The sequence below is a fragment of the Siniperca chuatsi genome, linkage group LG7 (assembly GCF_020085105.1).
Source record: "Siniperca chuatsi isolate FFG_IHB_CAS linkage group LG7, ASM2008510v1, whole genome shotgun sequence".
Classification (NCBI taxonomy): Eukaryota; Metazoa; Chordata; class Actinopteri; order Centrarchiformes; family Sinipercidae; genus Siniperca; species Siniperca chuatsi.
In genome coordinates, this window is record NC_058048.1 from 16,935,520 (window position 1) to 16,960,748 (window position 25,229).

Here is a 25,229-nt window from a genome sequence, read left to right on the forward strand (position 1 = left end):
CTTACCAATATGTATGTGAGTGGATATGAGAGCACTCAGTGACACAAAAGTAGTCTGCAGGAAAACTGAGAGAATGGCAGAGAGTGCTGTAGTTGACAAAAGCAGAAAATGGCTCTTACAGGAGGGACTTCAAGTAGGTTTCAGGCTTTAACAAGCAGTCGGGATTTAAATATTGAGACGGTATAATTCCCTAACAATGGCAGCAAGCTGGCACCAAAGAGAGATTTCCATACAGGTAAAGCTCTGCTCCATTTGATTTCTTTCAGAAATGAGGAATAACAAGGAGTCCAGAATTCTTTGAGCACTGAGCGTGAGTAGTAAGAGCCTAATTAAATGAGTGATATATTAACACCCAAGACTGTTTAATGATTAGCTGCTGGCATACTAACCATGTGTTTACATGTAGCAAGTGAAAAAAAAAAGAAAGAAAAATCTCTCACTCAACTGTGTGTGCGTGTGTGTGTGTGTGTGTTTGTGGAATTGGTGGGGGCATGGGGGGTTTGAAAGGTGCTCTACATATATTGGTGGCTTTATGCTCAGATGAGTATTTTATTACTATCCACCCTCTGTGCTGTTGTAGCTTCATAAAAAAATATTTGACGTTAAAATCTTTTAAACTGAATTATTTTTTTAAACTTGAATGTTGATTTCAAAATTGTTGACCTGTGTGACATTGGCTGTCGTAACGTGTGTTTGTGTGCATGGAGAGAGGGAGGGGGTCGGTGGCTCTATGTGGGTATCTATGTGAATGTGTATGGATGTGGGATGTGTATTTTTGATGGGAAGTGGTGGTGGTTGATGGTATTCAGCTTTTGCAGGGAGGGCACACATGACCAGGACAAACACAGGTTACACCGCCTGTTTGGAGCACTGCTCGGTGATGCTCTCGGCTTCAGAGCCTTCGGTTCTGGGTTGCATCGGTTGCATGGATGCCGGTATACTTGCATGCAAGTCTAGTTATTATTATTGATGCTGCTTGATTCCAGTTTAGCCTTGGAATTGTAAATTGGGTCTCCACAAAAAAGAATAGGATGTCTTTTATTTAAAAAATCCACAAGCTCCACTTGAAAAGACGATAACATGTAGCTCTGAAAATCCATCAGTTACACAATTGCAATGCAAATCGCCTGGGATACGAAAATTCTGAAAATATAGAAATGAAAACAGATTAGTCTTTCTACTGCTTCACAAACTACTGTATTTCAGAACAGAGAGAAACCACAATACCACACACGATTTAGAACAACACAGCCAAGGGAATTTTATCTTGAGGATAAAATGGGCTTTTTCTATTACATCAGTATGGCTACTGAGGGTACAAAGACATTATTTTACTAAGACCTAAACAGTGCCTGTAACAAACTCAATCAATGATTACAAACACATGGCTTGTGGCCCAGCAGTAAAGTGATAATCAATTCTGCGACTGCGTTTTTTTCTTTCCTAAAGCTGTTGATGAAATTGAAGTGGGAAGGTCGGCCGTGTGTAGGTGTAATGAAACAGCCCTGTAAAGGCCAGGTGAGCATGTCAAGAGTGCACACGAGCAAACAAATACTAAACATACACACAGAAATTCTTGGTAGAAGGCATCCATAAATACTGCAAGCACACACAAACACACACACAGTCTCCCAGGCCAGTGCTACAGGTAAGGAATTCTTACGGAGGCTTTCAGCTGTGGCTCGTCTGCCGCCCACAAGCGAGATAACAGTGACACAGCAATCACACCATGATGAATGAGCTGTGATAGGCACTGAAAATTGCTCCTTGGTGGCTTCCGAAGTTTGGTCCAGGGACTCTATATCTCCAAAGTGAAATCAAAGCTCAGTGCTCGGCCAATTCTTTCTTTCACACCCTCTTTCTGTTGCGAAAACATTGTCTTATTTGTACTCCCCCTCAACCCAAACACACACACATACACATCCTCATCCTCCCCCCGCACCCTTCCCCTCCTGTGTGAAATGGACCATTCCATCTGAATCCCAATCAGTCTCAATGAGACCAGTGAGTCGTTCAGTGGCGAAATATGGCAATATGTCCTCGCCTCATTCCCACGGCTCTGCAGCTGATAAGCCAGCCACTCAGAATAACACATTGGTCCAATTGCCACTGCTTACAAGCTACTTTGTGTCTTATTGTCTGATTCATCAGCGAGGAGGAGGAGGAGCTGGGCGAGTGACAGGTTTGTGTGTGCTTATGCAGTTCTTACACAACTCTATTTGTCACCTTTGATGTTTTACAGCATCACGTCAATATACAGAAGCCACATCAAAGCTACTGTAAAACAGAAAAGGGCGAGCTTATCAACAGCATTCTTTTCACAAGGTTTGGAAATTCTTAACACATCTGCTCTACTCATTAAAACAGGTAGGTGATTTCATTGATAAGCAATTAATCATTGTTAAGAACTGGATCCGTCAAGAAAATATTAACTGTGCAAAGTTGCAGCGACATTTGTGCATCGCTTACACATTAGCTCAATATGTGTTTCAGTTGTTGGACTTGTGCTGAATTACTATACAGTTTTTATTAAGAAGGAGTTACAGTGAACAGCCTATGACTCACCACTGACCATGTTTATAAGCTAATAAATAATAACCAGGAGTTCTAGTTTATATATTTGTAGGCATTTGTAGGCTATAAGGTTCAATATACTCCAAACCAGATCATCAAACAGCATCTTAAGCCACCTCTACGCACACCTTTCCGATGTTGAAATTTGGTGGCCTGTATACCATCATTTTTCTGAAAGCGACAATCTAACAAGCACGCCCATTTCATGCAGCGATTAGCTATGTGTCCGCAGATGAGACAACATGCAATATCTGAACTTCTCTCTCAAACTCTCTTTGATTCTATACACAACTACCACCTTCTTTTTCGGTATAACCTGCGCAACATCATAAAGTTTGAGGAAAGACTGTCTGAAAGCGCTCACCATCTTATCTCCATACTGTATTTACAATTCAATGCGTCAAGACTACGATAAACCTGCAAAAGGAACAGAACTCTTGGATAGAGATTGGGGAGGAAGTGATGACAGTAGGCTTTTTGCCCCACCTTAAAGTGTGGCCATTCAGAAAACAGCTATAAACATTTTTGCTTAAAGACATGGTGGGACAAAACGTTGTACAAACTAGTTTGATTCAGTCATATTGAAGCTCTATAGTCCTTTCCATTAATACAAGATTGAGATGTTTTAGGCGCCCTACGTGTTTACTGTCAACCTATTTGTTCTCCAATAAAGCCTGCAAATTGTGCTTTGAGTTATTATGCTTACTCATTTGAATTTTGTTTGGCCACTTGTTAAATACTGACAGGCAGAGCAGGAGCAGCAGTTTTGGGTGATAGTATTGTTTCCTTTTTTATCTGAATAATTTACTTGTTTAATTTATGATTCAAATATCCAATTTACTTGGATGTCAACTGTTATTTCATAAGCTTTTAAGGTTTACTGGTCATTAACAAGGCAGGTAATTAAGGACATTTCTTAAAAATTGCATCCCTTGTAACAGGTAGCATAGTGAGGTAGTGGGAACTCACAGGATCTATAATTACAACAGAGGCTGAGAATGGCTGACATGGTGAATTATTAGCGCCTGCTGATGCAGTGTGATGTAGCTTCATCTGAAGTAGTCAAGGCAAAACAATCAGTTCCTCTGATCCCAAGAGGACCGAGTTTGGATCTGAAAACACAAAATGGGCTTTTGATATGGTAATTGTCTGTCAACCACAGAATGTCAGCCACATGTAGCTCAGCTCAGGAGTTGAGCTAATAAAATGACATGCAAATCAGTGTGCATACAGTAGTACTTACTAATATTGTCGTGATGGTAAGAGTAGTGTTGAAGAGGGTGTCTGTCACATTGATTGATGGAAGCTTTCTCTCCATGGACAGTCCATCTTCAGAATGCCACAGGCCAATCTGCAAAGAGACATTCACACACACACACACACACACACACACACACACACACACACACACACACACACACACACACACACACACACACACACACACACACAAACACAAACAAACAGATCAGTCACTAGTCAGATAAGTCCATCAGCTGGAAAAGGCCAGTAGAAACAATTTGTGCTTAATCGCCTCCCTTTTCTCTAAAGGAGAATCAGTATGACCTTCACAAAAGACAGGACAGAGAGAAAGCAGTGGACAGATCACCACATTGTGAGACAAGGGGATAGCAAAAGTTAGCGAGGCTGCAAGAGGAAACAGAGAAAACATGTGTGGCTCCTTGAGGAGCGAGCACAGGGCATGTGTTCAATCAGAGGCAACAGAATGCATTCATTAAACCAATTACCGGCAAATCCTGTGGCCCAGAGCCACATTCTCATTTTCGTTACAGCTGGGGATTCACACCTCCACCTCACATTTTCTCCCATCTCCGCTTAATGTGACATCTCCTGTTTCATTCATTTATTTGCTCGACCCAAGTTTGTCAATCACCAACTCCATGATGGCAGTCTCTGCAAACATGAGCATTTTGTAAATCTACTTTGCCTCTTGCTGCCTTCAGGTACACATTCCTCTTACTCACCTCCATTTTACTGTAATGGCATTGACAGGAAAAAAACTGTGATTTGTATGCTCAGACCTTGAAGGATTTACATGGCTCTGGAAATGGCTGAGAAAATTCTGCAACCCTGGAGCTTATTAAAACCTGTCCAAGTATTGGATAAAGTGAAAAATGCAAAGTTGTCCAGTAAAACAAAGTGCTTTTCTTAGTTTTGACATGACAACAGATCTTTGACTTTTCCACTGACTACCAATTTACTCTCTACCTGTGCTGTGGTGTACTGTATGAGATCTTTATTATTCACATTCAAAATTGCAATACATCTGGTGATTATATGGTAAGACGTGTGACACTGGTGACACAACGTGGGCAGAACTATCAGCAAAACAATTTTCCTTTCCTTATCATGTTAGCTTCACAAGATATAATTTCATTTATGCAGCTGACGCAGAAACACACACTTTCAATGTCAATAATAAACGGAGCAGTTGCTGTATGTGTTGGCACAGAAGATAACCTCAAGATAAATCAAGATCAAGATAACATGCAAAATATGTCTTTTTATTAGTTTGTGTAACTTGCATTGATGTGACTTATCTCCTGTTTAGATTTAATATATGAGGGATATTTTAAGATCCTGCCTACTGTGTTGCTAATAAGAATACAGTGTGTCTTATTGTTAGTGAAAGTAGTTGAAAAAAGGCAGCAATTTCAGCATTTCATTCAATATTTCAAAAAACAACCTGTGAAGCTCACGGAGAAATAAAATGACGCCAATTCAAAACACTTTATTTTCAGTCATTTACATTCAAATTCTGTAATCTACCTCATTATGTAAACATTGCCAGACTGTAGAGAAATAATATCCCTTATCATAATAATCAGCCTCCCTCCATTATGAATATTATATGGGTGGAGTAAATGAGAAAATATGGCATCTAATTTGGCCTCGATACGTTGTTGGTGTGATTCAATCTATGTCACTGGAATGAGTTCTCTGATTACATGCTAGAAAACCTATGGGAATGTCCTCGTTGGTTGGAGTCAGACCGGACAGGATAAACTGTTAGAGGATCAGTGATTGAAGTCTGATTTAAAAAAAAAAGCTACAGTAAACAAAGCTATCCAAGCTTGTGTGTTTCAAGGCTAAAATGCCAAAATTCTCAAGAGATTTCAACCTATTCATGTTGATCAATGCCTACATTTGGAAGCTGTTTAACCACTCTCCTAACACTGATGATGAATTCAGATGTGAGATATAAAAAAAGAGCTCCCGGAATCAAAGATTTCCTTTGAGAGTATATGATCAAAAAGATCTTTCCTTCCATTTCCTCTGGTGTACTTGTTGGGAGAAACAGCACCTTGCTCACACAAATAGACTAGCGCTCCCCAAACCCCGTGCACAACACACTCCGCTGATGATGGCCTCAAGAAACAGAGAGGGAGAAAATGTGAACATACTGTAGCATGACCAAAAAGGGACTTGTGAAATATGGTGTCCAGCAATCAGCATACACAATCAGTTGACAGTGCTTGTGGAGGTGGTGGTAGGTGGCAGTCTGTAGCTTGGCTGGGCTCAGCAGGTGTTACCAAAGGTCTGAGCATGGGGGTCACTGCGAGGGTAATGGGATGGGGTGGCACCGTGACTCCTGCCCAGGAACAGGAGGTGGAGAGAGAGGGAGCTGAGGGAGCTGTGAGCAGGAAAGGAGAAGAAACATATGCTAGCAGGGGCGGAACTGGCCCTTTGGTGGCCCTGCTGTTAACTCTCTTTGAGCTGGGAGGGGGAGAAAATAGAGCTGTACTGTCTGTGAGTCACTTCGACTAACACGAAAGAAGATGTATACATCAGCTAATGTAGGCAGGAATGCACGCTCGGGAGCAAACGCACTGTGACATTTATCAAATAGACTGAAAACCTTTAATGTTGTAATTATTCTTTCTAAGACTTTTTGCAATAAATTATACTTTATATTATTGATTTGTGCAATAAAAATGGCAGGTTACTCATTATATAGCAGAAATAGGATGAAAAGATGACAACAGAGTCTAGTCTAAAAGTTGGAGAGACATTAATACACAACTAATTCAATTGATGAAATATTAATCAGAGCGCAACACAGTTGCCATTGATCTGATGTCCAGGAAAGAACACCAGTAATCTTACATGTCATTTCCCTTGGAGCACATTTTGTAATAATTCTGTAGGTTGTGCAAACTCTAAAGGGAAAGGAACCCTAACCATCGCATTAATCCTGGCGAAGCAATAGCACCGAACCATTCCATAAAACCTCATTATACACGCAGCACTACCCAAGAATCTATTAGACTCATCAGCTTTTATCATACAGAGAGGAAGCTGCATTTTGCCATATACCAGACTGTGTTTGTGTACAACAATATAAATAGCTATAACTTGATGTTTCTCATTTGCAGTGTCATTAATTTGGTATTTACACTGCAATTAAAATAAATATATACTGTGGAGTACAACCAGTGAATCTAGGCAAATCCAGACAAAGTTCAGACTGTTGACGAGTACTGTGCACTATTTATTTTCCTGAGAACCAGGGAGGCAGGAGGAAGAATAGAGTATAATAAGAGACAGGGGAATAGGAGAGGAGCAAAAGGAAAAGACTGAGAGAAATATAAAGATACAGGGGAATGTCAATCACTTACTGAATAGGTGTGGTGAGACTGGCGAATGGAAAGAAAATCAATGAGAAAGTATGAGGAGCAGCCAGCTAGGGAGCCAGAACATGAGGTGGAGAGAACAAGAGAAAGAGACAGCAACTGAGAGACAGAAAAAGAGAGACATGCAGAGAGAGAGAGAGAAAGAGAGAGAGAGAGAGGGAGTGAGTTTATGCGTGTGCAAAATAAAGAGAAAGAGCGAGAGAGCATGGAAAAAGAGAGAGACGGAGAAAGCGACATCAAGTGGAACGACGCACCCTGCGAGGGATTACCCAGGGTTCATTCTGAAACCTGGAATTACAGCACGAGGAAAAGATTAGGGTGGCTGCTTACTGAAGCGTCAGGATTGGCTGATTTTCCTGTCAGAAAAATGCCGTATCCAATAGGGTGTGGCGAGACTGCGCTGTGACAGACGCATCCATCATATATGAGAGAAGCAATAGCTACCATTATCAAGCATAATGTCATACAGCCCACTTACACCGAGGCTAAAGCATTCAGGTGTCACGGCGGTGCAAATCAGTCTTGTCGGAAATGTGTGTGCGTTTCTGGCTGTCTGCTTGCATGTGTGCATGCCTGTTTGTGGCTGTGTGTATAGCAGAAGCATAATATCCTCATGGGCCTCTGAGGATGGACTTTTATTGCTCTTATAGCAACATTATGCTATCTCAGCTTGATGAAAATATGCTGAAGTAGATGCTGTTTCCACCCATCGGCGGACATTACCGCTGGTTGAATCAGCAGCTATCGCGCCCGGTTAAAACAAAACAGAGGACAGTTATATTTAGAGGGCACCCACTCTGCCTCACAATGATCACATTGTTCAAATGACAAGCAGAGGCACTGTATTGTGGTTGTGTGTAACTGTTATGCATGTTTTCTCTATGGAGTAGTGAGTGGGAAAAATGGGCTATCTTCTTACAGAAGCTCTCTCTGGTATGACTCATCATCAACAGGGATAAGACTAATCAGGGTGGCGCCGTAGGCAAACATCAGGGGCTAGACAGACACAGGTGGTGGTGTAGGTGGTTGGCACTGCCATACTGTAAAGAGAGGACTGAACAAAGCACACAGTCGTGACTCTAGAGCTGATTGAAGAAAAGGAGCAGATGTGTGGTATACTTGCAATTTCCTTGCTATTATTTCCAGCTGGTCAAGAAGCTTCTAATCCCTCGCAGTGGAGAAAAGCAAGCGTGGAAAACGTTGACCTGGTTACACATTTAAAATCTGTTGTTTCATAACAGTCTCAACTGGGTTTGTTACTTCTGAACAGATCTGGTAATTCATTCCAAAGCTAGTCAGCACACTTATTATTTGGCATTATGGTGAATAACTGCATTGCTTGTTCAATTGCCGTAATGAGACACACAAGCTCTGGGTTTAAGAGAAGGTCTTTCGGCTGTCAGAGCAGATCTTCAAAGCAGCGCTGCATGTTCTCCAAGTGCTGCATCCCCAGTAGAGCAGACAGCAAACAATGGATGCCCTCACAGCCACAGTCCCTGCTCATCCTGTGCATCCCAACACTACTGACTGTCCAAATGTCTTCATCTCTAGCGACCACGTTAGTGGAGACATACTGGGGTTACAGCAAGACTTTTAGGGGTGTGTTCCAATCCTAACTCACTCATTACCTCCAACCAAACCTACTCTATTCCAACTCTTCACTCTTCTGAAAGTGTAGTATGTAAGATGAGTGGTATGGATCACTAAAATGATGTTGTAACAACATTTACGGCAGCTAAAAAACAACTGTGCAGATGGACACCATTACATTGTCTAAGCATGAACTCCTACTTTCATTTCTGGTTTCAGTATATCTCGAAGGCTCCACAACAAGAATATATAGTGCTAAAACCTCCTACGCAGAATTCTGGGAGGCTGCATTAATAAAGGTGTATGTGTATATTTGTTGACATTTTGCCTTACTATCTTTTATATCTTGTTAATTTGTCAATACATATGTTGTTTTTAGTTACTTTACTCCCCTGGATAAGTTGTAGGCAAGCTAATGTGTATATTGCACAGTGTGTACATTAGATCAAATGCAAGTGTTTTGTTGACCCTTGTTAAGTTATAAAATAGTAAAAAACAAAACGATCACAATGAATGTAATATCAAATGGGAATCCTTTAAGGAATCTAACAATACTGCTGGGAGAACAGAGTGTGAGTATAAACCTGTCTGTACCCAGAAGAGAGAACAAATGAAACAATATCTATAGGGTTACAATGCATCGATGGTTGTTCTGTAGCTACATTATATCGAGCGTCTTGGTAGGAATTCAAGGGTGCACTTCGCAGACTGATAAAAACAGAGACACAGAGGCAAACTTGCAGGCACTCAGGCACATATACATAAATTTGCATGTACATGCATATTACACACATACACACACTCGCACACACCCAGCCAAGCAACACATACACAGTCTCACCCAGCCTTGAAATCCGTTAAGACTGGGGGATCTTGCAAAACAGCTCATCCATTCTGCTTTTGATCTATTCCCCATCTCCAGCCTGCAAAGTGCAAACTGAGAAAAACAAAAGAGGAAAGGGGACTGCTGTACGTCTCTGAGAGACCAAACAAAGGAGAGAACTAGAGACACACAGAGGATGCCGGTGTGAGTAGACTTGTGATGTGAGTCTCTGCTTTGACAAATTCAATATGAATTTCAATACGTAGTCTCAGATAACTTTGAGCAGATTGATGATTCCGTAGGATTGCATTAATTTCTTATTTGATCTCATACAACGTTATTGTATGAGATCGTTATTAGTTACAATTCAATATGCTTTGCTTTAACTCGTGCCACAAAATTTGTGTGACATACCCATACTGCCTCTAATATGTGTAACACTGATATGTTTTGCATATACTCAGGAGAAAGCAGCTGTATCAAACCTTGTCTTTGACCAGCTTAAAATTTCCTCCAAGGTTTTGAATGAATCTCGGTCAAGATGCAAGAAATAAAAGGGAACCACAGAGAGGTCTTGAGGGAGACTATGTCAAAAGACGACTAATATGACTTGTAAACAATGCTGCCCTGCTTTCCCCAAGTCCCATACATTTAAATCAACAGCTGTATCGTGCAGCTGACAAAGTCTCCAACATTGTTACATCCCTGCTGAAAATGACTCTGTGTGTCCTTGTGTGAGTCTGAGGGATAAAACCACCAAGTCGGATAGCATTAGCTTATACAGTATATGCATGCACATACATGTACAAGGTCTTACTATCAGAATCAAACCACTTCATGTTGATGTCGTGCATTCTAATCATACTTCAAAAGAAATACATTTAATTACATTTATGACTTGTGATTAGAGTTCATCTGCATTTGTGAAAACGAAATGAAAATAAAATGAAATGAGAGGAAATCTAATAAAAGTGACTTGAGTCTTTTCCTAGCAGACAAGTTTTTTCTTCTCAAAATTCATAGCTTCTCTGACCTCCAGGACTGTCTGCAGCACTCAGAACGTTTAACTCATAACAGAGAAAGCTTTGTGTGCAATAAACTGGAGGAGACAAAGCCGCTCATAAACTGATCCACCGCTTTGTGACTGAGCATTACTGACATTAGCAAGAGGGCATGTGGCTTTTACAAAGTAACTAAACTTTATATAACAGTTTCCTACGTCAGAACACTTTTTCTAAACAAGGTTTACATGGTGATGTGATAAAAAGTACAATCAGTGTACTGAACAGAGAACATCACCAACACCAGAGATTAAAACAACATAAAAGAAGGAGCTACCCCAGGGAGGACTGAACATAAAAAAATGAAGCGAGCGTGCAAAAGGTTGTTTGAGTGATAAAACAGACGATACTGAATTCACTCTTTTAATTTGAGCTTCCAGGCAGATGATTCCAAAGTCTAAACTCCCTGCTGGAAAAGCACAGAGCACCATCACTCTTCTCAATGAAATGAGCAGAAATGGGGAAAAAAGATGGCACATAAACAAGGTGAGAGAGAAACCGTGTTTAATGGATAATCCTCAGAAGTTAATGCAGTCTGACATGCTGCAGTTCCAGTGGCTGGAAACATGAACTACACACACACAAATGAAAATAAACACTCAAACACGCACCAGCAGTATAATACTGACAACAAAACCACACTAGAACGCTCAGTCCTGATGAGCTTTTGAATATTGTTATTGGGATATGTCTAGCAAAAGATAAAACATTGAATAAAATAAAATTAAGACCCTGGGAAGAGAAGAAGTCTTACTTCAGCAGGCTTGATAGTCCCTTGATCTGAACATCAAAAATGTTGTGCAACTTTTCATGGACAATGTTATTTAACAGTGATACAGCTGTATTGGCAAATAAACACTGAATTTATACCACTACTATTTATTTTCCCCTGCTGGCAAATAGCAGTTTTCCATTCTTTTCTTTGTCCCCAAATTGTCAATATTGTACACTTCCTTTGTTGACTACCAGACTGAATACCATCAGAGGCGTTTTCCTCACAGATTTTAAATTTCACTGGCAGTTTATGAATTTTCAATTTTGTCACAAGCCCCTATTAAATCCTGACCCTAATAAAGACACATATAAAATGATTCATGGCAAAACTCAATTTGCAGACCAGGAATTTATGTGTAACACCAGAGCACCTTGTTTTAGGAGGCCATCTGGAGCACCTTTACGTCTGATTTGAATGGCCACATCTTGCGATGTAAAACTTGCTGTAATTATTGCTGTAATTACACAGCTGTAAAACAGATACCGACTTACTCTCTCTAACAGACCCTCTCTCACAATCTGGCTCTCTCACTCACACAAACACACAGAGTCAAAGATAGAAATATGTTTAAACTGCACAGCTGGAGATCATAGGGCCACATCAGTCTCTAAACTTACTCTAACCTTAGTGGCAGTAGCTCAAGCAGCAGTTCTTGCGTATTAGACCCTGTATGTCTATCAGACCTGGTTAAGATGTACTCATCTCTGCTGGAGCCTGAGGCAGAGAAAGAGATCCAAGCCATGTCATGGTGTGCTGAGCTACACCGGGTTCCTATGATAACGTCCTTCAAGGAAAGAAAAAGGGTGGAGGCAGTCTTGAATCTGTCAAACTGCTGTGTACCACCCACACCTCTCATCCCCTTACATTTTCCCCTTTTCCCCCCTCTACCTCGCTGTACCTGTCCCTTTCTCCTCCCTCCCTCCTCCCCTCACACTGCAGCAGTGGAGAGAAATTGAATTGAGTGCATCTGCATCTGCAGCAGTGGGGGCAGCTCGAGTAATAGTGTTCTCAGAGACAAAGTGGAAGCAAAGAAAAGTGTGTATGTGTGTGGGGGGGGGGAGCAGATTGCCGTAATAAACATAGGAGCGGTACTGACAGGAAATAAATAAATCCAATAGAAAAGAGAAAGAAATTGAACGAGCACATTCACCCTTTAACTGGAGGAAGTCTTGTGTAAATAACACAGCTCAAATCATTTCTTGCAAATTGAAGTGGTGCCCATACAGTATGTGTGTGTGTCCAAGAGTGTGCGAGCATGTGTCTGTGTGTATTTCTAAGAAATTCCAGGCACTCAGCGTTCCCTCAGATAAAGGGAAGCAGATGCGGATAAAAAGGGTCTCCTCTTACTTCACCACGTCCGTTCCTTGGCTCTACCTCTAAAGACCTTGACACAAGGACACCAGGGGACTGAAGTTGAAAAAAAGCAATCCGGCTATAAATGCTAAAATGATAATTCAGGAAATTGGAAAGGATGTACTTGGGCAGGTCTGGATGATTTAACAGTTTATTGATGATCTCTTCACAAAGATTCATTTGGGGGACATGCAAACGCACAGAAATTAGATCATGGGACTAAAATGTGTGGGAGGAAGATACCATCAAAAACTCAATATCCACAGTTAAAAAAAAAACTGTACTGCAACCAAGGATCCTGTATATTTACATCTGATAAACAAATGGTTTGAGTTGTGGCTGCTGCTGCTGAACAGATGTAAAATCTATTCAGTAGGCAAAATAATCAAAATGAATTTGATTGCAGTGTCGAACGTGACTAGAGAATTCTCTACCTGAGCTTGAAACCTAATCAGTTCTTTGTATTTAGGCAATTCACTCTTAATGCTGCAGCAAATGTAATCTACCCTGATGAAAAGGAATGAGTTAGGACACTTACTTTCTATTTCAGTAAATCTGTCAGGGGTTGTTTGGGCAGCTTGCGCATTCGCCTAGGGAGGGATTTCAATTACTTCAGTGAAAGTAATGGAAAAAAAACACTTTTCAAGTTATGTTGATGGGATTACAATTTTCAGATCAGGGAAGCAGAATTTGAACATGGCATAAAATAAAGTTAGAAAAAATGTGCAGTTTTAGGGACAACTGGTACAAACTACAGTAAGTCCCAGTTACTAAAGGAATGCCTCAAACTCTTTCATGCTTCTTTGACCTTTGACAGTTATGGCAGTTCAGCTTAGGTCGAAGTCTGGTTTCCATCAACCTTGCAAGCTTCATAAAAACACATTATGAGTGTGATAGAATGTCAGACCCAAATCTATTTGTGAGCATCGAATTTTGCAACGCACCTGTGGACTTGATAATGAGAGCAATTTGCTCTGAGTCATGCTGCAGTCTTTGGCCTTTTCCACTTCTGGGCAGCATGTCCTGCTGTAACGCGCTCACAACCTGCTCTGTAGCCTCTTCCAGTCTCTCCAACTGACTCTTTGATTAAAAATATTTCTCTCTTTCTCTGTTTTTGTTCTCTCTCTTCTCTCTCAGGTGGCTTTTATACCAAAGCTGTGCCTCCATTATAAAACTTAATTAGTGATGCACTTCTCTTCAGGAATTGTTCAGGAGTGTTTGCGGCTCACCAACCCCCTGCAATGCACAGAGATGCACACGCATGCATGTACTATGTGCAAAACACACACACAAATATACATAAACATAGAAATACACTGATGCAGCTTGCATAGCACCCTCTCTTCTGCACTCTCACACACACTCACATGACAGAGCACAGAGAACAGGCAACAGCTTGCCTACCCCAAACTGCAATAATTACTCATTTTACAGCTTCCTCCAATTAACAGGCGTGCTGCTGTCAATGAGCTCCATGCAGAAAATGAGGGCTAGTCTACGGAGGCCAGGGGGCTACAGAGAGGCTGGGCCGCTCTGTCAGTATGGTGTGTGCTGTGGTGCGGCTGGCTGGCAGCAAACAGTGTGTTTGTTTTGGAAGAAGACTTGTGCCTCAGCTAAACATGCATAGATGGCGGTGGGCTCGTTGTGTGTGATTGTGTGCAGAGCCAAGAAGCAGGCAGCGGGGGCTGGCACCAACCCCATCAGTGCTCACACATAAGCGCTGACACACACACACACACACACACACAAGTATAAACATAAAAAGCACACGACAGCACATACACACTGTGAACTGATGTCAGATAGATCAGTCAGCTGTCCTACAGCTGCCACAGCCCAGTATCACAATAAAATGACAACAGCTCTCATACTTCTGATCCTCCAAACAGAGTATGAGTTAGGAAACTGCTCAGTCTTTCGATGTTCCTGGAGAGGAGAAAGCAGTCAGAGGAACAGGTTGAGTTATATTAGCCATTTATATATATCCAGAATGATACTGTTTTACAGTGTACCCCTGGTGTTCACACCATCTGGAGAATATACACTCAGAAACATGGTCACACTCGCACACTCAAGCCAAGATAGTTCTTCGTATTAGACTCCTTTATCTAGCTCATTACACTGGTTTGTGAATAGACGTAGCAAAAGGATATAGAGGATTACAGTCTATTCCTTTAATATAATACGATTAGTCATTCCAACGAGAAATAGGGGTGAAGGTCAGTGTTGTTGCCTTTAGTGTTAGATGTGGTGACAGCTAAAATAGTGCATGTGCAGTAAGAAAAAAAAGCCCCAGCTGTTATTTGACATGCAGAAATATCGTTTCACTGCTTCTAATTTTATAGCTTCGTCTTTGCCCCTTCTCTTTCTGTCCTATTTTTCTCTCGCACGCCCTTTCTGTCTCATTTACTTTCTGCCTGTCATCCTCTTGTCCTCTTTCCTCATCTCTCTTTTCTCTTGCTCTCTCCCTCCACCTGCCTCTCTTGCCTCCTCTGTGGATTGTTGTTGGTGGTGCCTCGGCCAGAGCACGGACAATGCCATGCCAACTTCTTACACCATCATCATTGGCCTACCTGGCTGCCAGCACAGGAGCAGCTGGGAAGTTGACTTTGCTTGCCAAAACTGAACAAATAAAGAATATTGCGTAATGTAGCCACATTATATTCTGGAAATAAGGTAGGCTAACTGAAGTGTCATCTGAAATGGTTGTTTTCATTACTGGATTACTGGAATTTTGCTTTTTATATTATGCTGATATAGTTACGGTGCTCTAGATGGGTGATTTTCAGATGATATTAGAGCATATCTCTCTATATGATGAATTTTGCATCAGGCCACACTTGGTCAAAATACACTTTTCAATAATTCAATAATGAATTCAAACAGAAGCAATAAAAAGACCATTATCTATTTTCTGGTTTGAAGTTCTGAATGAAAAGCATTAATAATAAATTTGAGCAGCCACAATGTCAAAATTACAATCACCCTTTGGGGCTTGACCAGGTTAACACCTTCTATGTCAAAAGTAAAACATTTACACTAAATCAATCCTAAAGTTGATCTAGAACTTGTGTGATATGGGTACTTTGTTGTGTTTAAGATCCTTGCTGCAGAGTCGAGAACTAGCAGAAACAGAACCAGTGCAGACTCACTATTACAGATGTGGAGGTCTGCTGTGAAAATAAAGCATGAATGACTTTCTCTAAATCCTTGGCGTTCAAGCACAACCAATGATTAATGCTCTAGTCAGAGCTGATAGTTGCATAGCACATCTAATGACGTGTGCTCATTTTTCATTAGGTTATAAAGTAATGCAGAAAACAACCTGTGATGGTGACTAAATAGACGGACAGACAGGCAGACAAACAGGCCGATTGACAGATAGCTAGATAGATAAAACGGAGAAAGGCGGAGCCAACAGAGCAGCAGGAAACTGTTCTAATGTGTGAAAATGCCTGCCAGAGAAATTCAATTTGTGACAGTGATTGGCTGTAGAGTACTGAACCCCCGAGGAGCTGATGGTCTGATGTGTGAGGCGATCTATAGCACAACCACAAGGCTCTGGATGAGGAGATGGTGGTTGCTACCGACTAAGGAAAGAGAGAGGAAGTGGGGTAGAGAAATGGAGGTCGGTGGCTGTGTACGACACGCCTCATTGCTCTCTATCTCAAGAAAGTGTTGGATGGAAGTTGATGGAAGATGTTCTTTCCCCTTTGAGGTTGCATTTTGAATGAAAACCCTCTTGTTTTGATGTGCATTTACTGACCAGACACAGTGTGGGCGTTGTAGACTATGATGCTACTACTCTACTTTTAACTAAACAAAAGACCTGAAATATCAACTAGTCATGTGTTGATTTGCAAATATTCTGCTTAAACTCTGTGTGTGTAGGTGTGAGAGTATGTGTGTGTGTGTGTGTGGGCAGCGAGCCATCCTCTTTATCTCTGCCAAGGCCCTGGCACCTCCAGTGTCTGCCTGGCTGAAGCAGCACCAACCCAACAGCATGTGGGAGGTGTTAGTAAACAAAACAAACAACACCCCCCATTCTGTCCCCCATCTAACACCTTGCCTCTCCCCATTATCATAACTGGCAGGGCTGTTTTATAATACTTCGGGTTGAAATCATCACATTAGGCCTGATAGCATTATCCTTCTGCTAGACTGGCCCAGTGCCAGTATAAAGAGGGGACATGGGGAGACACAGACAAGGTTAATTAAGGCAGATGGGCTGCTGTCTGCCTCTTTTACGGTTTGCTTAGGTAAGATTTTTCTCACACTCAGGTAGGAACTCAATCCCCTCTTTCATGGAGATCATCTGAACTGAATTTTTTTAAAACAGAGGTGTGAAACTCAGTTATTCCTCTCTGTACTGTCAAACTATCTGTGTCTTGTCTGTGTCAACAACTACTTAAAATGCTGTAGATAAGAAAGCACAAATACAGCTATCTGCTGCAGCAGAGTGGTGACAGATGGATAAGGATTATGGATTATGAATAAATTAATAACCATCATACATAATGCAGCATTGACAGAAAAACACAATAGTCAGGGCACGAAGGAAAAGCACACTATAGCTGTCAGGGTGAGAGACAGGTATTTCTAGGGGAAATACTATGCATAGTTTGGTACAGCACCGTGAAAAAGCATAAATTTAAGGGATTACAGTTATCGCTTTACATCAAGCATCAGGCCTTAAGATGAAATGTGAACTATTGAGTCCTGGCATTTATAGAAAACAGGGTTTTAAGAGCAAGCTGTATAAAACTAGCACACAATATCAGCTACTGTATGTAAAAATGATGGCATTCAGAACAGTCTGTGCTATTCACAAACAATCAGTAGGTGATTTGAGGGGGGATACCATCCCCCTTGTTAGCAAAATGACCAAAATGTATCCCCTTTGTTAACCTGCCACTCCCCCTCCATCCCCTAGTAGCAGAGAGAGTGCAGGGGCAGAGGGGTTGTTTAGTTGAAGATGTTAGTCTAGTCTGTCTGACTCATTGATCCTTTATCTGACTGAGGTTTGTGCAAGAATCTATGGCACTGACCATGGCTCTAAAAGATCAGTAGCCTAACTGTGCTGTGTATTGATAAATCCATGCCGCTGTCTGTGGTGTAGCAGAAGGATTTGTAATTGCGACTTTTTCTCGGAGTCCCTCCCTTCTGTCAGTTTCGTCTTGGATCGATAATATTCTCTAAACTATATAGCTGTGTGGGGTGTGTGTGTGTATGTGTGTCTGTGTGTGTCATTAGTCGGTTGGCTAGTCACGGGTGAGCGAAACAAACCGGGAAACCCTCCGTCCCCCCTGTTAAAAAAGAAGAAATCGCCTACTGCTCATAACAGATAGACGCATAGCAAGTAAAGATGCCAGCAGATAGTCAGGTGTAATCCTTTCATTGTATGGGCTGAATGGGAGAGAGGAAGAGGCAAAGACAATGAGAGGTACAGAGAAAAAGAGGACAGAGTACTACTGTATTCAGTTTAGTTGGACAAAAGCAAAGGAGCAGATGTTTGCTTTGCTTGAATGTTTGTTGCTTAATGTGTCTCCCTTTACTTTGGCATTCATAACTGGATGGTTTTTTAACATGTCACCACAGAGGTATATGTATATATTCAATCCTAAGCCCACCAGTGTCTTTATTGTTGTTTTTCTTACATACTGTACATGTGCACTGCTGTTAATATGAAATGTTATACTCACTAAATTGTGTGTAAAACTGATTTTTGGTCATCACTTGCTTTGCATTTTACAAAAAGAAAGTGGTGGTGTGTCATTAAACTGGGTAAACCTGGTTGAACTTTACAGGTTGCCCATTAGAAAATGAAGCACGTACATACAGTATATACTGCACATTGATGGTCTGTATTTGAAATGTATGCTTATGTGTGCACTGGTACATACAGTACTCGTGCCCAAAGCACTTCATGCTCCTGGTTCTGGATGTTTCTTGTCTAAGGCTCAAGGCCATACTAAAGCTTAATTTATGCTTGGTCGCTCAAGACTCTCAACAGTTGTCTTTTTGCAAAAATGACCCAATTTCTTTTGACAAATACGTTGTGAGGCACAACTTACGTACATGTAGAATTTTGTAATGTCACAGACAATATCAAGTATAGTTGCACAGTGTGACTGGATGCCTTGTTGGCATGGAAACTTGCTACTTCTTTAAACGGGGCTGGCAGAAGAAATTGAAAATACATGTTTTCCTTATATAACTTATTCCTCTTTTTTTACTTCATTTTTTGCAATTTGTCCCATAACTTGGTTCACAAATACAGTATTATTTAAATTCCACAGCACAGAGTTATCACACACACTGCAATACCTATCAGAACACATCAAAATGTAAACTGTATGTAAAATGTACAAAATGGAAACTTAAGCTGTTTTGTGACTCCTATGAAAGAGGCTATCTTCATAAATATTCTGAAACCTAGGGTTACCCGGCTTTTTACCATAAAAGCAAACCCGATCACAGCCAGATTCATCACCTTGATCCACACGTCTATCACTCAGCTATTCAAGGCGGCTGCTACTTTTGTGCTGATGTTTACCTTTGATCCCTTTTTTCCCATCCATTACTCACATACAACCTATTTTTTTTTTTTTACCTGGGAGATCAACCACAGATTTTTACTGCTGGTGACGGCTCAGCTCCACTGGAGCATTTGGAGATGCTGTTGATGGATGGGAGAGTATTGGACAATCACTTTGCTCATACACATTTTCCCCAGCCAGTCTTGGATTTGAAGCAATGTCCTTGTCTCTGTCTACCTTGCTAAACCCCTGGTTACTGGTTCCCAAAGTGGGGTCCAGGAAATGTCAGTTCTCCATCAGAAGATTTCGCAGTTCTCTATTTCAATATTTAGACATCGTTACAATGAGAGAATGTCTGGGATGATTTTTGTGGTGATGGGTTTTATATCTTATGTCTTACGTCAGATATTAGAGATCTGGGGTGTAATGCTTTTTGGTTTGTGAATTCTTGACATGAAGCATTGGAAATCCCTGCTATAATATCACCAACCCCTGAGCAATTGATACAGTACATAGCACAAGAGCACCAGTAGTTCTGCCATCCATTCGTTAACAGGCAGTACTCAAAGCTGCTCAAAGCCTCTCGTCACTTACATTTCATTACTGACTACTTTCAGTATTTGTAATCCTGGTAAATGTGTATTGTAATGTGTAAAAAGTATTTGAAACAGTGTTCCCTGGTGTTAAACTAACTGAGGCAAAGAGATGTCAGGGGAGACCAGTTTCAGAGACTGTGCAGGGTGGGTAAGGGCATACACTGAAATGCCTGGTGGTGCATGTAGAGTGTTTCCACTAAACAAAAGAACACAACAAGGCCACTTGTGTAGGAAGCTTGAAATCCCAGCATCCACTGAGGCACTACTGAAGTGACTGGTATTGATCAACACTACCCACAAATCCCTGCTGATATATTACAGTCATTTTGTGAGACAAGAAAAGATATCACTAACTGTTCTTTTATTCCATAAAGAATCACAACCTCAAATATATCTAATATCTATAAGTTACAGACATATCTGTAAAACCAATAATAGCAGCAACAGCAGCAAAGCCAACACATATTGACTTTAACCTAAATATATTTTTTGTAAAAATATGCTTTTTGCACCTTCAAAGAGGCAATATAAAAATGTTGTCCTCTGGCACCTTGACACTTCTGCTAGCAGGATAGTGGGGATTGTTTGCACCAAAAGATGTCAGTTGAGCAAGTGTTATCACGGCTCCCTGCTGTACGATCCAGCTCGAGTTACATCACTGCCATAAAGACAACTGTAACATTTGCCAGAAGTAGTGCCTACTGAGATCAGGACAGTGCTGAGGAGCTTTGTGTACAGGTTTATTACTGCCAGTGAAAATGGATGTGGGAGTCACTTCCGAAATACCACACTGTTTATACGTGAATTGTTTTGAAGCCAATCACATTAACTTTATGCTATAGCAAGGTGTTGTCTGAGTGCATAACATGTGATTACTTTGAAGACAGACAATACCAACATCAGATTTGTAAGACTGGGAGTCACTTTACCTGCCTTAGGCCATCCTTGCTGTTCTGCATGATCCTCAAGGCATAGTTAGACCGCTGGCCTTTGCTGTTGAATTCAATGTGGCCTGTTAGACCATCCAATTCTACCTATCCAACACAGAGACAGCAACATGTTAAAAGACCTCACCAAGAAATCCTGCCTGCTTCCCTCTCAGCAGCACCTATTGTGGATACGACTGGAGGCTACATTAGCACTACTGGCTTAGTATCAGAATTTAGAATAATAATATGAAGACGAGGCTATAATATCTTCAATTTACAGCAAAATAGAAGAGCCATTAGTCACGTCGTCTTCCTCTGAGAGAGGAAACACAAATAGTCTGATATCGAACACACATCACATTTAAGTATTTCGATAGCCCAATCACTTACAGCCATTACACCCTAATAGGAAAACACATTTTATTCACTGACAGCTCATCTTTATCTCTCCTTCTCCATTGTCTCTCAGTATAATGTAGAGACAAGATATACTCCCTATCCACTAGGTCAGTTGATCTTTAAAGAAGATGAGAGCACAGACTACACATCATTTGTCAGTGCAACTATCTAGGCTCTAAAACAACCAATTAACATGTAGAAAGTGAAGCAATAATGAAGATCTCAACAAGCTTTGCTATCTGACATTATCTAATTAATGCTATTTCCTGCCCTTCTTGTTGCTGCAAGTGAGAGTCAGAAAATTGAAAAATCGAAAAAGTAAAAAAAGTTACACATTTTGGGAAATATACGAGTTAGATGCGAAGATCGTTACCACTGTCATTTATGTGCGGTATGTGAAGCAACTGTTTAGTGTAGCTTAGCATAAAAGCTGGAAAAAGGAGGAAACAGCTAGCCTGGCTTTGTCCAAAGGCAACAAAATCTGCCTACCAGCACCTCTAAAGCTCACTAACACGTTACATCACATTTGTTTAATCTTAACAAAAAAAGTGTAAAAATGGCAATTTGTTGTTTTACTAAGGATTATGTGCCAGACTATTTTTGGCGCAGTGACTTCCTGGAGTGCCTGCTGGTTGCCTGGCAACCTCACGATAACAAGACCAGGAGCTCATTGCGCCCGGTCAAGAAATATTTTTTGTACAGATTAAGCAAACAAGAGATGACTTGTTAATTTGCAGGTTATTGAAGTACTTGGCTAGCTGTTTCCCAGTGTTTCCAGTCTTTATGCTAAGCTAAGCTAATTGGTTGCTGGCAGTAGCTTCATATTTACATACATATATACATACATATATATTTTACATTTTTGTGTGCTTTTGTTTATTCTGTTTCTGACCTTCCAACTTGGAACAGCAAAAAGTCAGACAGTCAAGCTTATGGAGATGCTCATTACTGCTTCACTTTCTAAGTGTTAATTAGATATTTCAGAGCCTAGATATTTTCACTGACAGCAGATAATAATGTGAGATATAATGAGATATAACATAGTAATTAATGAGCTTTAGAGGTGCTGGTAGGCGGATTTTGTTACCTTTAGACATAGCCAGGCTAGCTGTTTCCTCCTTTTTCCAGCCTTTATGCCGAACTAAGCTGGCTGCAGCTTCATATTTACTGTACAGACATGAGAGTGGTATCGATGTTCTCATCTAACTCAAGAAAACAAATAACCATATTTCCCAAAATGTCAAACTATTCTTTTAAGGTAAGTAATGGTCAGTCCTCATCATCTATTTTCATCACATGCAGCAGAGGCAATCTTACCATCCTCAGGTAATTCATGAGGCTGGTGCCATGCTCCCAGATCTTGGAGGACTTGCAGGAGAGCTGAGTGGCGCCAACATTCTGGCTACGGTTCAACTCCTGGACCGCCGCCACCACCGCATATACCGCATCAAAGAGCAGAGCTGAGGAGAGCTGCAGAGGGAGAGGGAGGGAAGAAGGTGAATACATTATGTGTTCACACACTCACACAAAGCTGCAAAAACTCAAAGCACACCAACTGCAAGTGTAACATGTCAGTGATTAGCGGCCAGTAAGGGGTTAACCCATCCCTGGAGTGGCAGTGAGATTATTCCATTAGATCATTAGAAAGACTCTGATCTGCTGACAGCGTTGAAACCATCTCTCTCTCCCTCTCTCTCTGTCTCTTGGAGAGACGCTGTCCTTCCTACTCTTATCCCCAATGAAGCTGGCACACCCCGACAATTTCAATTACCGCCTGCCTCTCTCAGCGAGGGCCAGAAAACAGTGGGAGAGGCAGCTTTTCCTCTCATCTCCCCTGTACAAACAGCTCCATCGTCACTACCACTGCATCCTGCTATGCACATTTGATCAAAATGCATGAAGCCTTGCATTAGAAAGCTAGGGGAGAGTCTGGGCTTCATTGCTGTACATCTGTGGCCCTGATGTTTGGTGGATATTGATACAGGGCTGAGAGATATTGTGATACATAGTACATTTTGGAGACCAAAGGGAACTACAATAGGCCATAAAACTGCAAAACTGTGATATATTACAACCTTGAATTGGCTAACATAATTGGTGGATTGCACATTAAGAGCAATATGGTGTACACAAATAGCCTGTGAAGACATTACAACCACAAGTCGATACACTTTAGGTTTGACAAATGGGAATAATGTCTTGGTGGCGGGAACAGATAAAGTCAAGTTGTTAGGTCAGCAATAAAAAGTGAATGGCAAAATGTTACAACAGTACTTCTGATTATATTCCACTCGTATCTAATAATATCTGCAACGTGAAGCTAATAGCTTTGTGGCATTATCTTCATTTCACTCTCGAAGTCTGTCTTTCTTGCTATCACTTTCTTTGCTCACTATCTTTCTGTGTGGCATATAGAGCAGCTGGGATCAGAAAGTTAATTTTACATAACTTGTACAACAGGTCTGGACTTGATCTTAAAATAAACTCTGGGTTGGAGGAAATTTGCTTGTATGGGCCAAGTTGCTGAAATCAGTGGTTCTTGCATGAGACCCACTGTCTCAGCTGATGATGTGTAGAAATACAGTGACATGCAAAATTACATTGAATAGAGCCTGACAACAAAAATACATCACTACGGTTTGCATGCTTTAGAAGCCAATGGCAATTCCAGACTAAAAAGCGACAAGCTACTGCGTCAGGTAGACGGTCGCAGATACTATTTTTACAGTTTTTCAGTAAGTAACCTGTAGAAGTCACTCAGCATAGCAGCTCCTCTGTCATAGATGTACTTCATTTGTATGCCAACATGAGCTGCTTTCACTATTTCAGGCCTGTTTTACAAAAAATAATATTGTATCTAAAGCCTTTCGGACATTTTGTTTGATGTTCTCTAACACAAGTATAGTCACATCTTGTGTACCTACTGATATTTTAGTCTCAGATAAAGATAAGGACTATCTGTGTGTCTCTGTGGTTACTTTGCTTGATGCTAATTTGAGAATATAAATATCGTCACACAATAGGAAGATATTTAAAGGCAGCATAATTCATTAAACAATTTGTCTCCTGTATAACTTCCTTCTCCGATGAACCTACCCACCTATAATGCAGCTGCCTGCATTTTCTCTGATGAACTTTAATGATCAGTTGGCATGGTGCAAGTCTTTATCTTTGAATGCATTAAAAGTCTCAGCTCTACACATGTAAAGAGGTCACTTGTATGCATTTTTTTGAATATATGAGTGCCATGGTTACATTTCCTCCAGACCTAATTACTGTTAATGAAAAGACAGCATTATCTATGTGCATGTCTAAATGAGTTAATCACTTTCTTGCTCTGCCTTCATCAGCCTTTATTCTCTCTAGTTATTAGCTAATTAGTCACAAGTCCAAATTGCCGCAGGCTCAGAAGTATCCAAGTGAACACAAGATTTTTTCATGCTGTGTTCAAACTATTCTTTAAAGGTGTTTTTTGGGGGCATTTTTGCCTTTATTAGATAGTAACAGCTGCAGAGAGGGACAGGAAAGGTGGGAGAGAGAGGGGATGACATGCAGCGGGTTGGAATCAAACCCGGGCCGTTGCAGTAAGGACTCAGCCTTAATGGTACGTGCTCTACCAAGTGAGCAACTGGGGCTCCCCATGTTCAAACTTAACTTGTTTCACCACCCACCCACTTGTGTGAAGCTGAAAAGAGGGGGTGATGGGTGCGTGTATGAGCATGTTTGTTTCATTTTTTACTTTCTATTAACTTCGAACAGAGAGAGGGATTCTTTCATTAATTAACTTTACTGCATCTCTGGTTCCTAATAAGCCCTTAAGAAAATTAAGATTTGCAAACACTGTCTTTTTTTTCTTTTGCACCCAGATGTGTTGTTCTGGTTGTTTCTTTTTGTATTTGTTAGCAGTTATTTCTAATTATTCACAACATGTTTTG

At 40.9% G+C, this 25,229-nt stretch overlaps 1 protein-coding gene across 9 annotated transcripts in view; it reads right to left on the reverse strand.

The window, feature by feature from the left end:
• grik4 (glutamate receptor, ionotropic, kainate 4) overlaps positions 1 to 25,229 on the reverse strand; it is a 317,151-nt gene that overhangs the window by 27,195 nt on the left and 264,727 nt on the right. For all 9 annotated transcript variants that reach the window (XM_044203352.1, XM_044203355.1, XM_044203351.1 and 6 more), the window contains 3 exons: positions 22,612 to 22,764; positions 20,896 to 21,000; positions 3,818 to 3,925 (listed from right to left, as the gene is read on the reverse strand). In XM_044203352.1, coding sequence (XP_044059287.1) covers positions 3,818 to 3,925; positions 20,896 to 21,000; positions 22,612 to 22,764 — 366 coding nt within the window. The remainder of the gene's footprint in view (positions 1 to 3,817; positions 3,926 to 20,895; positions 21,001 to 22,611; positions 22,765 to 25,229) is intronic.